General features: G+C 44.5%; 1 protein-coding gene across 5 annotated transcripts in view; it reads left to right on the top strand.

Moving 5' to 3' along the window:
* The window catches only part of slit1a (slit homolog 1a (Drosophila)), an 87,120-nt gene that overhangs the window by 61,157 nt on the left and 6,265 nt on the right, over window positions 1–19,698 (top strand). For 2 of the 5 annotated variants that reach the window (XM_020095132.2, XM_020095114.2), the window contains exons 11-31: window positions 2,487–2,558; window positions 2,660–2,731; window positions 2,962–3,105; window positions 4,825–4,988; window positions 5,974–5,997; window positions 8,657–8,801; window positions 8,996–9,070; window positions 9,170–9,313; window positions 9,393–9,536; window positions 9,637–9,803; window positions 10,486–10,618; window positions 12,613–12,681; window positions 12,757–12,828; window positions 12,943–13,014; window positions 16,831–16,902; window positions 17,997–18,160; window positions 18,646–18,770; window positions 18,859–18,956; window positions 19,064–19,203; window positions 19,354–19,447; window positions 19,560–19,697. In XM_020095132.2, coding sequence (XP_019950691.2) covers window positions 2,487–2,558; window positions 2,660–2,731; window positions 2,962–3,105; window positions 4,825–4,988; window positions 5,974–5,997; window positions 8,657–8,801; window positions 8,996–9,070; window positions 9,170–9,313; window positions 9,393–9,536; window positions 9,637–9,803; window positions 10,486–10,618; window positions 12,613–12,681; window positions 12,757–12,828; window positions 12,943–13,014; window positions 16,831–16,902; window positions 17,997–18,160; window positions 18,646–18,770; window positions 18,859–18,956; window positions 19,064–19,203; window positions 19,354–19,447; window positions 19,560–19,697 — 2,328 coding nt within the window. The remainder of the gene's footprint in view (window positions 1–2,486; window positions 2,559–2,659; window positions 2,732–2,961; window positions 3,106–4,824; window positions 4,989–5,973; window positions 5,998–8,656; window positions 8,802–8,995; window positions 9,071–9,169; window positions 9,314–9,392; window positions 9,537–9,636; window positions 9,804–10,485; window positions 10,619–12,612; window positions 12,682–12,756; window positions 12,829–12,942; window positions 13,015–16,830; window positions 16,903–17,996; window positions 18,161–18,645; window positions 18,771–18,858; window positions 18,957–19,063; window positions 19,204–19,353; window positions 19,448–19,559; window position 19,698) is intronic. The other 3 variants (XM_020095141.2, XM_069538650.1, XM_020095123.2) reach the window with 2 other exon arrangements.

The raw sequence follows: 19,698 nt of genomic DNA on the forward strand, positions 1-19,698 counted from the left end.
CTGAGGCTTCACTCTCGCTTAGAGTGACCGGTGGCGGACTGAGAGCTGAGACTGAGCGGGTTTTCGGGTCCGGTCAGCCAGCTGTCTGGCAAACCAGCCAGCACACACCAGTCGGCCAAAACCATAACTCCAACAGCACCAGGCCTGACCGACATACCAGCAGGGAGACAGAGGAAACGGAAGGTCAGGGAGTTTCTCTGCCCTTCTTTAGAGTATTCCTCGCCGTTTTTATCATTCAACTCCCGGGACAGTGTGAGGTTCAGACGAGGTGAATACTGAGCAGCCGGAAGACCCGAGCAGCTGCTATCTCATCGTAGCTCCAATGAAGCCTCCCGGGAAATTAATATTTATTCTCCCAAAAATAAATGTTTTTTTATTTTACCCTTCCATGTTGAAAATGATTGTGAACCATGTGAACTCAGCGAGGCCAGATTTCAATGTCTGAGTAAAGGAAAACCTCTAAACAATAGTTAAAGACACCACAAATCATACAAACTAATTATTTAATATCTTGTGTCATGATATCGGTCAAACATGAACATTTTGTAATGCTAAATGGTTCAAAATAATATCATATCAAAGTAAATTGAGCTCTTGTAATATCTAATAAAGTTTCGCCGGCTGTTTTTTCCTTCCACTGTTTGTACTGGTCACACATAATGGACCACGAATATTTATTGCCGTACTGCGTATCATGAATAAAACTTAATACATAACCTTATCCGTGACCATGATTGGTGCCTCGGTAGATTTTCATGATCCCACTCTGCTTCGTGACATCATCAAACTTGGTCTTTTGTTATTGTTTTGATTGCGGCCAAGTTACATATCGTGCATTTAATAGCAATTTTAAAAAAAACAAATAAAAACTTGAACAAATTATTATCATAGTGCTTCTTACTCTCATACTAAGTGAAATCTTTTCCAGTACAACTATAAACAGCATTTTTACCCTGTATTTAAAAAAAACTGTGAATCTTGTGGATTCAATCGAGCGCGTCAGGATTTCACAGTTAGTCATGTGAAAATCTAAATATCTGAGCCTAGCCAAAAACATATTTTTTTTCTCAAGAAAATACTATCAGTTACCCCACTTTATGGGAGACACTACAGAATCTTGTGGTTTTCATCAAACATGCACAAACCACATTTAGCGGCAGTGAAAATGTGCTGCTCTCTTCCATCTGGTCTTCCAAACAGACACGACCTGCTATTGTTGCTGCTACTGGTTCTGCTTTTAGTAACAACAATGTACGTCTGCATGTCTGTGTTGACCCACGGCGCCTCTGTTGATTCAGCTGGCTGTGTGCCCTCGCTGGCCCGTCCCATGTCCACCAGTCTCAGTGCAAACTGTGTGTAGACAGCATTAATATATCATGATGAATATGGTCACTCATCTGGGTCAGGCTCTGGAGTTGTTCATTTTGGTTTCTGGCATAATGGTGCATGGAAAATAGAAAAATAATTAGTATTAGGGCAACATTAGATAATAATAGGTTCTACATACTTTCCTGCCTGTCTTTGTATTTGTTTGTTTATTTGTGGCGCACAGGTATGTGTGCAATGCCTTTCCTGACCCTGCGCGTCCTCCTCCTCCCATTAAACGCCAACCACACACAGACTCTTTCACCTTGTCCCGGTTTGAATGACCTACACGTGAACCGTTCCTTAAAGAGATGGATGCCGTACCAACCCTCACACACCGACACACACACACACATCAGCGTCTGAGTTCGCAGACACACATCAGTGCAGATGTTGGCTCCTTTGCCACAAATTTTTTTGTTTCCAAGAAACCTCAAGTCCTTTGCAAGAAGACAAATGGGTACTTATTTAACTGTTACCCCCAAATGAGAAAATATCCCTCCTCTTCACCACATGATGATTTTCCTTCAAAGGTATCCAGTCGACTGGAGTTCAGTCCACATACTCCATTAACTCTCTCTCTCCATCTGTCTTTCTCTGTCCCACTGTTCCTCATTTAGTGTTGCGTTTACTCGCGTAGACACACATGCGCACACATAAACACATAGACACATAGACACATAGGCTTAGTGGTTATCCTGTGGGGAGAGGCCTGTGGATCCTATTAACGACAGCTACGTTCGGAGGCAGTCTACTGTATTTCGGTTTGGACTGCACCCCATTTTTACCCATACACACAAACCATGATACAACACAGAGCCGGTTCATAGGCCACAAATAATGCAAGTAAATGTTTTGATTGGCTACAAAACTCTAACCAGCTCCATTTCATCAAATCCCTTTAAGGGACGCACCATCAGATATGGGAGAGAGCTGGAACTCATCTTCATCCAGCTCACACTACATTTACTTCCTCATCACGAGTCCGGGCTTCGCATTCACCCCACCCTCCTGTGAGGGTGATACCCAGTTGACAGTGGGGGTCAAACCTCCCACAGGAAAAAAAAAAACGACGTTGACTTTTTTTCCACCAAATCTCAATTTCTAATTCTTCTGCACAGAGACCTGAGCAACAACCAGATCTCAGAGATAGCCCCTGATGCCTTCCAGGGTCTCCGCTCCCTCAACTCCCTGTAAGTGGCCCTGAGCCCAGTTTGTGCATATGCATGTGCATAAGTATCCACTTGGTTGTCATTTCCCGTGTCTAGAGCAAGTCTGTGTTGTGATTTCCCAGCGTGCTGTATGGAAATAAGATCACCGACCTGCCCAAGGGGGTGTTTGATGGCCTCTACGCCCTGCAACTGCTGTAAGTGGAACACACACGTCACTCTCTGCTGATACACTGCAAACATACACTGAAAACCAGGCAACCTTTACTCCCACTCAGTGAAGGAGTCATAACCTTCATATAAAGCCTATGTATAGTTTTCTAACATGCATAATGAATGACTGTATAAAGAAACTTTGACAAGCTTCTTCCCTCCTCTTCATTTTTCCTTCCTTTTTCTTTTTTTTCTTTTCACTTTTTTCTGCCAGGTTGCTGAACGCCAATAAGATTCACTGCGTACGTGCCAATGCCTTCCAGGACCTGCAGAATCTCTCACTGCTATCGCTCTACGACAACAAGATCCAAACCCTCGCCAAGGGCACCTTCACTTCACTACGAGCAATACAGACCCTGTGAGTCAAACGCACGCACACACACACACACACACACACACACACACACACACACACACACACACACACACACACACACACAGACCCTCTCTGACACATACTGAGCTGTCACCATAAAACATGAGCCAACACAGGAGTTGTTTACGTGCAGGTCTGTGTAATAACATAGGAATGGAATCATGAGGTAGAGAGGAGAGTAAATCTATCATCTTCACACACACACACACACACACACACACACACACACACACACGGCCAGATGAAGATCAAAAAGGCAGCACCCACCCTCTCCACCACTGTTCCTCAGACAGCAGCAGTTCTGTCTAAATGAAGGCCTCCTATTTTCTGATCCAATAAACAAGGCACAGCCACACGCTGTTATCAATACGGACCTCACACTGTGGCGCGTCCACCACATCTGAAAGACATAGCGTGATAAAAAATAAAAGTTGCAAACATAAGACATGCAAGGCACCTGTCGCACACATACACTTTGCGTAAAGAGAGGTTTAACAGTCCAAGTCTAAAAGAGGCTTCTTGTTTTGCCTGCATTCTGAAAACAAAGTCAAAAATGCACTTGAATACAAACATGTCTCTGGTTATTGAAATAACTTTGAAGCATTGCAAAATACTTCAATAAAACAGTCCCCTCATTAAATTACATTTATATTTGCTAGAGCCAGATTTTAATTTGGATCTGCACCAAATGTCACACACTCATAAATATCAGCCCCCTTTAACATTCCTTTCTCAGATTCTTCTCTGAGAAATCAAGGCAGATGTTGTAAAACACCAAGTTCAAAATTCCTGGATCCATCCCATGATCCAGATCCACACCAAAATTATTTGGGTCCGTCTCTGACCCACACTTGATCCTTCCACCAACTTTAGTGGTAATCTGTCCCATAGTTTTTGTGTAATCCAGCTAACAAACAAACAAATATACACTGATGAAAACATTAGTAATTTCAGTAAATAAAATCTAGCGCTGTGTTTTACTGCTACGGGACCATATTCTTACTATTTGTTAAACAAGAGGTTAAGTAGCCACATTTGTTAGTTTTTTGAAAACAGAATAGCACAAACATTTATAAAACGTTAAATAAATGATTTGACATTTCTTTAAATACTGTTGAATAATGTATATACACATTCACATGAGGAGTAGATCGATATCACTCTCACGTCTTTATGGCAAACAGGTTAGCTGAGCTCATCACAGGGAAACAGCTGCCGTGGCTCTGTTATTGACAGAAAGCTGTTTCTTCCTGTTTCCAGTCTTTATGCTAAACTAAGCAGCAGCTGCCAATAGCTTCACATTCATAGTGTAGACATGGAGGTGCTCATCTAACCTGCAGAGAAATACATGTTAAAATTTTAGCTCTAACATGATGAACTCATATTGTGATATTGATAAAAAAAAGTTTCATAAATAATGATATTAAATAATTGCTGATCTACACCAACAATGACAACAAAGAAGCTTATTATGGCTCCAGGTTAGTCTGTGGTGCTTATGTTTAAATATATAAGAATATGATTTGCTACTTTTATTTATACTACTATTATTTACTTTTATCAGTTTTCATTAGTACTCCTCTCCCCACCTCTCATTCTCTCTTCCTCTCCCTACCACTCTCACCTTTTCCCCACTTTTCCAACTCACCTCTCCCCATCTCTTTCTCTCTCTCTCTCTCTCTCTCTCTCTCTCTCCTCCAGTCACCTGGCCCAGAACCCATTCATCTGTGACTGTAATCTGAAGTGGCTGGCAGACTACCTGCGCTCCAACCCCATCGAGACCAGCGGTGCCCGCTGCGCCAGCCCACGCAGACTCGCTAACAAACGCATCGGACAGATCAAGAGCAAGAAGTTCCGCTGCTCTGGTAGGCCGGTGCCTCTGTGTCACTGTTGTCTCTTTCTTATTTCTCTTCTGGGCTCTCTGTCTGTCAAGTTTTTTACTCTACTTGTCTCTACTCTTACCTTCTCCTCAACTCTCTGCTGGGAGTGTTTTTTTTTTATCTCTGCATTGCTCCCTCCACCTCATACCAGATTTAATGAATGATAATTCCTGGCAGAAGGTTTTATACAGCCCATCATTTGCAGTGCCGCTTCTCTCCAATCAATATCTCCCCCAGACAAAGTTGGGGCCAAGGGGAGAGGCCTTGTTGGCTGTTTCTCCATTTCCCCTCCATATTACCACATTGTGAGTTTGGTTTCACATGCAAACCGCACTGTGCTGAGATCACCGGGCGAGACGAGGCTGGGTATATGGGGGGCTAGAGTTTCTGCACGTGCCCACCGTCCCTCCTGCCCTCTGCCAACCTCCGGCTCCCCTCCCTCACAACACCCATCTCCTCGCCCACTCATCGCCCTCAGCCTGCCAGGCTCAAGTTTCCCTCACGCTCCCTTAACCCCTCAGTCCTCTGCACCACTAACCCCCCCCCCGGCCCACTATTGTGTTTATGCAGCGTGCTATGCTGTTGGCACTCTGCAGTGCTGAGGTTTCACACTCCTTTACAGCCTCGTTTGTTTGGCTAGACCTGGTGAAGACGGGGGTGCACATGTTTTTCTCTTTCATTTTTTTTTTTTTCTTTTGTTTTTCCTTCTTTCTTACTTTCCCTCTTTTAAACCTCATGCCACTCCTCCTTAGCAACAGCCAAATATTTAACACCTCTATTAACATTTCTCTACCATATATCATACACAGAGACAGTGTAATGCTTCTCTGTTTAACTGTCATATACGTTGAGTCATGAGTCGTCATATATAAACTCTATATATGACTGTTCTGAAGCATAGCGACGCCACAGCTATGCAGACCATGCTGGTCTCACTGACACCCGTCCCTCTTTCTTTTCTCCATCACAGCCAAAGAGCAGTACTTCATCCCAGGTGAGTGTAAATGTTCACACTTCTCATCACCTTTCTCTTTTCTTTAATCATCCAACCACAGCCATGTAGCAGCATCATTTTTTCCATTACTCGCTGTTCATTTAACATTAAATCCTCCCACAGGTTAAAGGATAATTTCAGGTTATTACAACGTGGGTCATGTTATTGTATTTTTGGCCTCAGTCCTTTTGGAACATTGTATTTACAGAGCTGGGAACATGGTGAACTTGTGGGGAAGTCTCAGACGAGACAAGAAACAAAAGCAGTCGGTTGATAATACAGGTGTTCCAAAGCTTTAACTTTGGCCCACTATTCTTTTCTGCAAACAGTTTTTATGCACAACGAGGGATTTAAGACATAAGGTGCAATAAATTTCATTTTAATGAGGATGATGGAAGGATGAACCCTTAGAGGAAACAGACTGCACAGGAAAACCATTGGGCCTGTATGTGTAAAACCAGTGGAAATGTGCGTACTGGTGGTAGTGGAACGTAGGTATTTAATGGTAATTGGGCCCATGAGTAGCTTCACTTATGTGTATGCATTTTAATGTGATATACGTGCGAGAGCCTCTGCTTCTCCTCAGCTCTGTTTTTCTTAAAGTCTCAGCAGATAGAGTCGAAAGGAAGTGGCTCTTTGCTTTGGCATGAGCACAGGCGGTCACTCACCGAGAGGGGCAGAAGAGGAGGAAGGGGGGGAGTAAAGGGAGGACAGAGGGGAAGGAAAAGTGTGTCCCTTCTATCAGTTAACGCTAAAGAAAATAAAGCCCACCAGAGGACCCAGATTCCTATCAGCGGATGTTTCCGGACCTCTTAACAAGAGCACTTCCAAGAAAATAACTAGGAGGAGCGGTGATGTGTGTCGAACCCCTCGTGTGTGTGTAGTGCAGACGTCCATTGTCCATGCCTGTGTGTGTAAGTGCGTGTGTGTGAATTAATGTGTGCTCAGCTGAGATAAAACTCGACGCTGGCTTAGAGAACAAATGGGAGTTCTGTGTAAGCAGAGGAAAGATCAAACTCAATTGTGATTAATGAGAATTTCACCCTCCCTGAATGATAACTACCAAAAGCTTCTGCAAAACAAACATACGTGCACTGAACAATCAGAGAGTTCTCAGGGATTCCATAATACACTCATAAAGGGGAACCGAGCTGCCGAACTGTGAGAACTTCTACAACTCAGGCGATGAGTCACTTTGTGCCTCAGTGACGGAGAAACCTTGTCCCTCTCCTCTGTGTTTTCTCTGGTTTCCTTTCAATCTGCTGACAGTAAAAGTGTCGCCACCACGCACTTGTGATGATGATGATGACTCAGGCTCACAAATCCTCCCCTGGCTCCTCTACATCCTCAGGATCAAAGTGCTGTGCTGTTACTTTCATTGCTTCCCCTGTAGCAGGAAATGCTTTGTCCCGTCGTCTGGCAGGACAATTCCTTAATGACCCACATTACTGTGAATGCTCCGGCGAGCCACTCGGAGAGGGGGCACAGTTTCAGAAAAAAGTCCCTACCCATGCAGGCATGCAGAGGAAGTCTATCTGTAAAAACCAATTGACTTTTTTCACTGTCCAACCATATTCTAATAAAGTCAACGATGAGGGTTTGGGGTTAGGATTTGGTTCCAAATGCCGTTCTGTCTATTTGGACGGATTTCTGATTCCCAGCTGTAGGTTTTTGTCTGGGTCGTTTGAGGTTTTCCTACTCATGGTTGCGGGTTGGGAGCCCCACGCTGCCCCGCTGACGTCATCTCCAAACCTCAGGCAAAGAGGTGCAGTGATCTGCGCATGCAAACGGGAACAGGACACAACGATATCCTGACACAAAATTCAGGGCTATTCCCTCTAAATGGTCACACACATAAGCTCTACACGCACAGATACACAAAGACAAGACACACACTCGCAGACACACATACACACTGTTCTGAGTGGCTCCCACTGCTGTTCCATTATTGAGCAGCCATGATGTAACTGTCAGCACGCTTTTTGGCACGTAACGTCTATTCATAGACGGAGGTGGTGCAGGAAAACGTCCCACACTCCCCCTTGCTGCCTCATTCTTGCTCCTCCTCTCTCTGCACCTCTGCCACTCACCTTCCACTTCTTTTCTCATCTGTCTTCTCTGCCTAACTTTTCTTTCCCTGCATGCATTCATGTCCCTCGGGCCCTCCTCTTTCTGCGTCCTCCCCTTCGACCCCACCTGTCTGCTCACTCTCCCTCCGCATCATTTCAACCACCTCTCTCCCACCATAACCTCTCTCTCTCTGCTTCATTGAAGCAGGCTTTCCAAATCCTCTTTGGCATCCCTATCTCAATCTCCCATGCCACTGTTCTTTTCACCCCACTGCTCCCACTCTATCACCTCTCTAAAATAACTCACCCCTTGTCTCCTCACCCCACCATCCTCCCACCCTCACCCATTTATCTCCCTCCTGTGAATGGCAGGAAAGCTGCAGGATGTTCTCTAGGACTCCTAAGGTTAAAGATTATTTGGGGAAGCTGCTTCCTAGGTCACGACAGGACGAACCACTGACATACAGCAGCAGTGGTAGCAGATGCGTGACTGAGGGCATCATGGGAAAGTGTGGTTCCTGGGTTGGTTCAGGAACAAGACTCATATTATTTTATTTTTGTTACAAGAATATATGTGTTCTCCTGTTCAGGTACAGAGGACACCCGTCTGAATAACGCGTGTAACAGTGACCCGGTGTGTCCTCCCAAGTGCCGCTGCGAGACGAACGTAGTGGACTGCTCCAACCTGAAGCTCACCAAGATCCCCGAGCACATCCCTGCATCCACCACTGAACTGTAAGGAATCCGAAAGAACACTAAGTAGAAAAAGTAACAAGATGTTCTTATGAATTTAATATGAAAGAAACACAAAAAAGTTGCACCCAGCAAATAAAAAAATTTATAATATTTGAGTATTTGAAGAGGACTATGAACTTAAATGGATTTATTTGTTTTAATGGTTTAAAAAATTTCAACTTTTTTCTCTGTAGCCGCCTTAACAACAATGACATCACCTCTCTGGAGGCGACCGGAGTTTTTAAGAGCCTTTCCCAGCTGAAGAAAATGTAACTGAAACTCTCGTTTTACTTTTTAACTTGACCCATCAGCAGCCATTCTCTAAGTAGTTGACACTTCATTCTCTAACATGCTTCTGTTTCCCACAGTAACCTCAGCAACAACAAAATCACAGAGATTGAGGATGGGACATTTGAAGGTGCGTCATCTGTCATTGAGCTTCACCTCACAGCCAATCAGATCGACTCTGTGAGGAGCAGGATGTTCCGTGGCCTTGAGGGAATGCGTATGCTGTGAGTGATGAACACACAAACACTCAACCCACATGTTTCTGAATTTTTAGCTGAAGTATTTGATTCCCTTCTTCTTCAGGATGCTGAGGAACAACAAGATCAGCTGTGTGCACAACGACAGTTTCACGGGGCTGCACAATGTGCGCCTGCTGTCTCTGTACGACAACCAGCTGACCACAATCACTCCCGGAGCCTTTGACACTCTGCAGACCCTCTCCACCCTGTGAGACTCTGACATATATATATATATATATATATATATACACTCTTAATTGTGCACTTTAAACTTCCAGGTGTTAATGGATCTGTCTCTTTTTCCCCAGTAACCTCTTGGCCAACTCGTTTAACTGTGACTGCCGGCTGGCGTGGCTCGGTGATTGGCTGAGGAGCAGGAAGATTGTGACGGGTAACCCTCGCTGCCAGCGTCCCGCCTTCCTGAAGGAGATCCCTCTACAGGATGTGGCTCTGCCTGACTTCCGCTGTGAGGAAGGTAAGTCGCCTATAAGTCCATTTCTTTCTCTCTCCATTCATCTGAAGTTTTGTTGCAGCTGCTCCACTTTAAATGAACTCATCTGTCCCTTTTTGAAGGAGACAAACATCTTCAATGTGTTAGAGGACCTCCTCCATGTGTGAAACTCACCCGTCTGGGTTTGACTGATGTAGATTTTCCCATTGTGCCATGCTGCTCGATAGATTATGAACAAGAGCTGCTTAAAGTGTCTGAGATCATCTTAAATAATGACCTCTATTGTGCAACTCTTTTGTTTGCTGAATAGATTGCTTCTCAGCAGTTCCTAAGCTCCTGGTCGATGCCGGGCTGAGTGCAGCTATTGAACTGTTTGCCTTATTGACCAGTCAGCCTATTTGCACCTGAATTAATGTTAGACTTGTCTTCAGGCCTTGGGCAGTTTCCATTCTTTGCTCTAGCTGGTCGATATTACATTAGCGAGGCTCCTCTCGCTCTGTCCAGTTTTACTTTTCGTATTTTTCACTTCCTCTTTTTTCATTGTCTCAGGGCCTCGCCATCAGGTTGAGAGATTGTGCGTCTTTCCTTTCGTTTTGTTCTGCCTTTCACCTCTTCTTTTGGTTGTTCTCCAACTCTTCTCCACCCTCCTCTGACCTCCTCCTCCTCTTCGTATCTGACTCCCCTCTTTCTCCTCCTGTTTTCCCAGGCCAAGAGGAGTCAAGCTGTGTGCCCAAACCCCAGTGTCCCAGTGAATGCACTTGCCTGGAGACTGTGGTGCGCTGCAGTAACAAGCACCTCCACACACTGCCCAAAGGCATCCCGAGAAACGTGACTGAACTGTGAGTTCCCCGGTCTTAATTATGCCAATTGCATTTGTATCGTATCAGTTTGCGCTGCAGGTATTGTTGTTCCTTTGTCTTGGCTTTGATGGAGACAGGTCCGGAAGGGAAAACCAAAGGAGACAATAAAAAAGGTAGTGAGTATTGTAGGAGGTATGAAAAGCGATAAGAGTTAGTGAAAATAGAGGAGGTAAAGAAAACAGATCTCATCATTTAGAGAAGAGGAAAGGAGTCAATAAACCCTGCAGTTATTCTCTCAGACATTCTTCGCCTGTGTTCCCTGCAACCCTCAGGGCGAGCACTGATGTCACTCTCACACTCAGAGCCAAGGATCAGTGTGTGTGTGTGTGTGTGTGTGTGTGTGTGTGTGTGTGTGTGTGTGTGTGTGTGTGTGTGTTTGCATATTTGTGTGAGGGCCAAAAGCCTGTCCACGGGAGTATAAGGGAGCAAGAGGACATTTTAATGAGCAGTTTTCAATGGAAAGGGGAGGGAGTGGAATAGGCCTGGAACTTTCCAATACTGCTTGCTTCAAGTGCCTAGCTCTCTCTCACGCACGCACGCGCACACACACACACGCACACACACACACACACACACACACACACACATGCTGTGGAGGCCTTCAGGCCTGTCATTGTCCCAGCAGGTGTGACCAGGTGTGCCCCTCTGTTCTGGGCTTTCATCTAGTCATCTGGAGAGTTTGCTACTCCATCATTATCTAAAGTGTCCTCTACACCATCATTACCTATCATTACCTCTGAACCCGAAGGTCCGCCTGAGCTAACCATCAACCACCGACCCCCCTTGCTCTTCCCGCCCTATGTACAGTCAACAACAATGGCAGGAGAAAGCTCCTGGAGCTTCACACAGAGGGAGCGAGCCCTGAACTCTGTGGTGGCAGCCGGCAGGGTGGTTGCAGCCCTGCAGGCATGATGTCACATACACGAGCGTATTACCACACAAGTGCATGAATGCACCCACAAGTGCTTGTATCTTAGTCACTTCAAAAAGTTATACGTTTGCAGCCTTCGCCCAGTTATTCGATCCCAGTACTCATATAATACAATGTATGTGTCTGGAATAAAAAAATCTATGTTTACTAAACACTGAATTCTGCTTCAGACATAATATTGGGTCATAAAATAGTAATGGAAAAACAAAAAATTCTGCTGGTTGATGTAAGTATTATTAAATTGGCTGCAGGTGGATGGGAAAATGTGCTCTGAGTGAAAAGTGTGACATCCTGAAATTACTGTCTCCAGGTCTTTTCCAAAAGAAAAACGAATTAACAGAAAAAATGTCCAAATGATAAACTAAATCATCTTTTTACAACAGATTTAATATAATAATTAATATAACCTGTTTTTATCATTCAGTTTTTCTGTAACAAACCCCTCATTTACTATCCATGTAATCATGTAATCCAAAGTGAGATGACAGGATGATGGATACTGCTCAATAAAAGGATATCTCATCAAATGATTCACTACTTCCTGGAGCACCTTCACAGTAAAAGCCAAAATTCTCAGCACCACTTTTGTTCTGAAGCAGCTATATCATTCTTACACTGCATGCACCTGCTTTCTGGCAACTGCAGTAAAATAAAACATTTTTTTAGAAGTAAACTAAGATTCTGCAATAAGGGACATTTTTTTATATTGAAAATGTTTTGAATGTATGGGTGCCAAAGTTAATATAGATGGTATAAAGTTTATTTTACTGTATCATTTTTTTCATTTATTTAATTCAGTTAATTGTTTTTTCCTTCTCTTACTTTATACTTAATATACATTTTATAACATTCCCCTAATGCTGAGCTCACCTGTCCTCTTGTCCAACACTTTCATTGTACTGTTGATCTCGTACTAGGATCCACTCAGCTGTCTGAGTGAGGTGAAAATACTCATTTAAAACTCAGGACACACATCGTACCCTGACTGGATCATTTCATGTCTACTAACTCATTACTGAACTGTTTGTGTGTCTGTGTTCAGGTATCTGGATGGAAACCAGTTCAGTGTTGTGCCAAAGGAACTGTCAGCGTTCAAATATCTGCAGCTGGTGTAAGTTCTCTTCTCTGTGTTTCGTCTGTCTCACTGAGCTGATCAGGTCGCTGAACGTTTCCATTTTTCTTCTAGAGACCTGAGCAACAACAAGATCAACTCTCTGACCAACTCGTCCTTCGCTAACATGAGCCAGCTCACCACTCTGTAAGTCCTGACCACCCTCAAAACAAAGAGCTAGTATTTCTTCTCTTGTGCTGACAGCAGGATGGAAATTTTATATACATAAATTTGGGATATGTAATTATTTTCACATTGCAGAATCCTGAGCTACAACTCCCTGCGCTGTATCCCCAAAATGGCCTTCAGTGGACTGCACTCTCTCCGACTGCTGTGAGTTTATGCATGTGTGTGTTTGTGTGTGTATTTTAAAAAAGCAGACACTTTATAGCGAACAATTGAAGTTATTTTGAAAGGAGAGATTTAAAACAGGATAAGGCTTCCTTTGAGACGACCTGAGATATTAAGGAGGATATTTTTGCAGCTTGGACTGACTACAGGGATGGTGCAGCAGATGCTGAGAATCTTTGATTGACTCCAGAGGACTGAAGGGCAGTCTAAACAGTTATGACAGCTTGTGAATTCACTCTCTCAGATACACACATACCCAACCTCCGACCTATTTTCTCAAATGGCAGCCATGTGGCCAGCAGCCGTGTTCTTCCACCTCCTACTCTACTCCTGCCCACACCCCATCCTCAGACATCTGCACAGTCTGCCCGCTCACCTCCAAACTTCCCGAGCTCATCACTGCCAAATGAGTGCCCGGCGCCCCCCACAACCCACTGTGCAAAATCACTCTGACACTGATTACCGGCGAATGTTTGCCCCACTAACCATAATGCTTACGACTGCCCCCGGGTTTTTATGAAGTTATGAGGTCTTGAAGTCTGATTGTGCACTCGCAGTGGCCAAGGGTTCCCCCGTGGATAAACTGGTCTGCGAAATAACTGAGATGTAGAATGCAAATGCATTTGACAGAGGGATGACGAAACCAAACCAATCTTTGGACCTGCATCCAAAGATACAGTAGCTGGATGCCTCATACTTTAACTCAAATGTACAGTTTAGTTCTGTGAGACAGAATCAGAGCACAGGCCCACCAGTAGCGCTCCTTATGAGATTACTGTATGTTTTCATCAGTGTGTTTGTGTGCGTGTGCATGCACTGGTGCCTGTACCCATAATGTTTGTCATCGACTTAGTGCCGGTTAGTATGTGTGTGGGAGTCGACTTATCCACCTCCCATGTGTGCTCATAGCAGGCACACTTTTTACTACTGACAACAAAGCTTCAACAAAGCCTCTTTTTACGGCGAGATTCGACTAATGCCCCCGATCATTACGAGACACAAAGCACAAGAGCCCTTTTAGCGTGGAATGAGAGTGAAGCTCGGTCATCATTAGCTGATGCCGCCTCGCTAGGCCGGGCGCGGTGCTTTGATCTGTAATGAAGCTGCGGCCATTATTTCTGCTCTTACTCACTCACGCCACCTTTACTTTTAAAATAGTCCCTGCGCCAGTGTGTTAGACGCCATGTGAGGCCCTCCACCAACACAACACACACACACCATACAAGGCTGCAAACTATATACAAGCTCAGACACACACACACATATAAGTATATATATACACATACAGACTGTCTGGTCTACCTTCTTGTCTCAATCAGACGAGAGTCCAAATGAAGCAGAAAACTTTGATGTCTACTGCTGCCATGATCAATCATACGTCTCCCATTAAATGTCAATTGGTGCCGCTGCTTTCCTTCTTTTTTTTTATTATGCAAGGCTGTGGGGTGCAACAAAAACTGAAGCGACAATGAGCTCCATTTAATAGTTTCGACTTTAAGACTCCATACCGGGTTCAAAGTTCAAAGTTGGAAGCTTCATAGAAACCGCAGTGAGATGCCAAAACCGGCTACGAGCAGAGAGCGCTCACACACACTGAGGTGCCAAAGCCTTTATAAAGCTGCACCTTTGGCTTTACAGAGCAGTAAAGAGGAGAAGAATCATTAACGCTCAAGGCTTCAAAGAGACCAGGGGTCTGAGCCTGGCATAGATGTGGCGTGTGTATGTGTGTGTGTTTGTGATGGTTGTGGTTTGAGCTGTAGATTAATAAACTGCTAATTGGCCTGCTGGGTATTAGGTGTGAGGTGAGTGAGCTGAGACAGTGCTATGGTGCGGCCACCAGGGTTGGGGTGGAAAGCTGTGAAGAAAGAAAGTGATATGAAAGCGTGTGATAAAGGAAGAAAAGAAAGCCATGCCTCAACAGACGAAATCCAAACAGACATATTCTCAAACTGCTGTTGGAAACGGTGCAGTGAGAAAATACCAGCATCACATGATTATCAGCACAAGAGCTAAAGCAAAAAAAAAAAAACATGCCGCTCAGACGACTCATGTGATCGCAAAACATTATTAAGTAGTTGCAGGTGAACGGGTCAGTGGGAAATCTGTGAACGAGAGCAGTCAGACAACAAATCCAGCGCGCATTTTCAGCTATAAACCATAATATCTGCCTGTCAAGAAACATCACATGGAATTCCATTCAGACATCTGTGCCAAGCTAGAGATCAGTTGACATAGGAAAGATGGAGTGATGCAACGATATACAGCTGTAGAAAAGAAAAGCAAAAAAAAGTCACACATCAGAGACGGACAGAGAGAAGGTTAGTAGAGGAGCGTATCGAGTTTCTTCCTGGAGACTCTCTGGCTCCTTTCTCCCATGAGATCTTTGCCTGGCTGGCACACGGCTGCTGGCTTCATGCCCTCAGTATATGAACTGCTCTCCGACTACCACAACCGAGCTACTCGCTCCACACTAATAGGCATTCTCCCTTATACACAGGCCAATTAGCGTGTTGTCTCAGACGGGTACGCTGTATATTTTCCCTTTCGTATCTGAGCGCGGCTCCGTATCCGTAACACTCACCAGCTTTTGCTCTTTGTATCTTTCCCCCCTAACTCTTTCACGGCTTAGCGGTAATTCGAAGATCAAACAGCAAAGGAAGTGAGGCTTTAAAGTGTTTATACATCAGTTGTCTTCATCCAGGCATAGAGAGCACATGTGTCTTGTATTGGTGGACTGAGCTGTGCTAACATTAGCGTGCGGTCAGCTGAGAGCTGGAGGTGGTAATGACCTGCTGGATTACAGCAGCCATCAGTCATCTCCCCATTAAGCCATGTCGGCTCGTCACCCTGGACAGTCGGCAGAGAGCTGCAGGGAAAATAACAGTACACAATATAAAAAATAATGCATGTGCACACAAAGATTATTACACATTTGTAAATATACATGTATGCATGATCAGAAACTTCAAACAGTACTCACCTAATGTGTTTCACTGTCCTACATGTGCTACAACTGTGTCACCCCCCTCCTTCCCTCTGTGCCCTTGTTGGCCCTGCCAGCCAGACACATAGAAACCTGACACCGGTCTTTTCCAGACTCACAGAGCCTCACATTTGCCAGTTGCACAAGGCTCGAGCCGAAATACAAACCACCTACCACCCATTCAGAATGCCAACACAACCCCGAAATATTCCTTAACCATTTCCTCTGTAATTTCTGTATTTCTTGTCCAAAAAACAAAGTGTGGTGTTCCTTTTTTATCAATCAATTTGGAAAAATTAGAAAAATTCTTGTCAGTGTCTCAAGATGATATATTCAAGTTCAAACAGTTTAAAACAAAGATAATCAATGATTCCATTTGAAAAGATCAAACCGTCACACTTCAGAAGCTTAATCAATTAACTTTATGTTTAAAATTGTTACGTGGAGGTTTTTTTAAATTCTGCGTTTGTCTGTCTGTTAGTTATCAGGATTACGCAAAAAGTACTGGACAGATTATAACACAACTTGACAGTAGGATGCAGTATGGATCAGGAGAGAACCCATTCAATTTTGGATCCGGATCAGGCAGCGAATCCAGGAATTTTTCATATTTTTGCTTTCGATTTCTCAAATAAAGATTTGGATCTTGTGAATTTAAAGGTGGTTTTGTAAGGGGACTGTTGGGCCTCGGCAGAGGTGTGCACTAAACTAAGTGTCATTCTAGTTTCCTTTTAATTCAATTTCAAGTTTTCTCCCATTATAAAAAATGTTCATGGTCAAATGGTTTTTTAACATCTCCTTCCATTACTCCAAAGGTCTCTCCATGGCAACGAAGTCTCAGAGCTTCCCGATGGCATCTTCAGTGATGTGGCCTCACTCTCTCACTTGTAAGTTGTGCAACACACACACACACACACACACACACACGACTGTATGCCCCAGCGCCCGCCTATGTGATGCTGTCTGCACTGAGTTTGTTAAGTCTACACACATGTAGGCACACACACTTTCAGACACCAAGGGGGTCTGTCCAGACAGCCGGAGAGTGTGGCTCACTGTGGGTTGTGTGTAGTGCTCTTTGGTGGGCTCCACATGAGTCGAGCCCTCCCTTAATCAGCCACAGTCCTGTGGTTAAAGCAACACACAAACCCCACTACTGTCTCATCTCCCTGGGACATCTCCAAAACACATACGTTCACTGACACACACAGATTCTCCATGGTCTGTGGACTTTAGAGTTTGTTTTGGTTTATTTATGTCTGTGATTTTGCGCGTGTTCGTTGGGTGTGTATCTTTGCCGTGTGCCCTCTGCCAAACATCCCAGATATTCACATCATCCCCTTACAGCTGCTGATCAATAGACCTATCAGTGTCAGAGCTGGAGAGGAAGATGGGAGGATGGAGAGAACCAGACAAAGACATTTTATGGAGAGAAGGACAGGGACTCAAGGCTGCATGAAAACAGAGTGGAGGGGAGGCCATTGATCTGCAGTCACACTCAAGTGGCTTTCATGTTAGCAGATGTCAGGTGTCAGCTATTGGCCCAGCCTGAAAGATGAGTCTGTGTTTTTCCGTAATGGAACAGCATCGATTCACGAGTGTTTGTGCATCCAGCGGGAGGACAGAGCGCCATTGATTCACGACCACCATGACAGAAGTAGTTAGGAGGGCCTTCTGTTCACACCTTTGCCTATAATTGAGACGCCCTCCTCCACATGATGTATGGCACAAAGTGGCATCCAGCATTGAAGTTTGAATCTGTTTTGTTCTCGGAGACGCAGTGTTTGAGTCGTACAGTTCACCTATAGCTGAGTTTACAATGGTTTGTTTTACGAAAGGGTGCAGAGACACCTACTGGAGATAGGTTGTACTGCAGTGGCATGACCAGAATTTGCCACTGAACTTCTGCATATAAAGTTGAAAAGCCAAATGTCCTACATCACCAATGAATTGATAAGTTTATTTTCTCCCGCTCCCTCAGGGCGATTGGTGCCAACCCATTGCACTGCGACTGCCACCTGCGCTGGTTATCTGACTGGGTGAAGACAGGCTACAAGGAGCCGGGGATCGCCCGCTGTGCTGGTCCGCAGGGCATGGAGGGCAAACTGCTGCTCACCACACCTGCAAAGAAGTTTGAATGTACAGGTAAGTTATTCACTGTGTTTCATTTCAGGTGCTGTATCCTTCGGAGGACATGGTCATCCACAATAGAGGAGTCTTGTGGGCCAGGTAGACCTCAAAGGCCGAAATGACAAGAGACCATCTAGTCTACAGAGGCTTTCCATGATAGTGTCACAAGCTATTGCTGTTGCCATCAGTTCTTTGAAAACATTTCTTTCACTGAAGTGCATTTAATCCTGGGTTAAGTTGGGCAGGAAAGGATCCACCTGTTGAAGCCTTCCTTTCTCAGGGATGGAAGGACGCATTTGTCGGCCGCATTTGAAAAACCCTTTAAAAAGGAATAGTCTAGTCGCGCCGCTGTGACACATTCTCCAAGTGACGCCTCAGAAGGATGTAGCCCCTGAATTGAGACACGAGACACGAGCGATTATGTTGAAAAGGGAAATACAGTAAAGCACAAGTAGCACCAATGACTACAAACAATTGATTCTTATCGGCCTTTTCCTCAGGAGATGTGGACACTGCAGTGTTGGCCAAGTGTAACCCCTGTCTGTCCAGTCCCTGTCTCAACCAAGGCATCTGTCACAGCGACCTGGTGGAGATCTACAGGTGCAGCTGCCCTCCAGGGTTCAAGGTCAGAGCTACACAATGATGCCACCCACTGTGAGTATTTGCATTATTTATAGCAATAAAATTAACATTATCCCCATTCTGTGTCTCAGGGCAAGAACTGTGAGACAGCTCTGAATGGTTGTGTGAGTAATCCATGTTCCAACGGAGGAACCTGCCGCGTGAACGAGGATGAGGAGGGAGGATACAGGTGAGGAAGACGAGCTTTAAAAATAGTGTGGCAAAGGAATGAAATTGTAATTATCTTATAAAGATCTTGACATGATAACTTGATGAGTGTCATGAATGTTTTAATAGTTGCACATGTCCACTGGGCTTTGAGGGCCCCACTTGCCAAACCAACATTGACGACTGCGAAGACAACGACTGTGAGAACGGAGCGACCTGCATCGACGGAGTCAACAACTACACTTGCTTTTGTCCCCCATATTACACAGGTCAGTGCACTCAACACAACTGAGTCGACGATGAGACAGATTCTGCTTTTTACATAGGGAAAAATAATAACTTTCTTATTTTGCTGTTTTTGCAGGATGATTCTTGCTCTGTGTGTTAATTTTTTTTTCTAAACACATGTATCTTTGTAGGGGAGATGTGTGAAGAAATGGAGGATGTGTGTGCCCCAGGACGAAGCCCCTGCCAACATCAGTCTACCTGCCTCATCACCTCCACTGGACCCAAGTAAGACTTTGCTGCCAGTACAACAGATAAGGAGAAAAATTTAAATAAATGATATATAGATTTGAGGGGGTTGTGTTCAGCTTGATTCTAGTTTTGTGTTTGTGTGTTGCAGGTGTGTGTGCTCTCCTGGTTATGTCGGTGATGACTGCAGCGTAGACTATAATGACTGTAAGGAGCATCGCTGTCAGAACGGAGCTCAGTGTGTGGATGAGCTGAATGGATACTCCTGCGTCTGTCCTGAAGGATACAGG

Source organism: Paralichthys olivaceus, chromosome 14 (assembly GCF_024713975.1).
Source record: "Paralichthys olivaceus isolate ysfri-2021 chromosome 14, ASM2471397v2, whole genome shotgun sequence".
Taxonomy (NCBI): Eukaryota; Metazoa; Chordata; class Actinopteri; order Pleuronectiformes; family Paralichthyidae; genus Paralichthys; species Paralichthys olivaceus.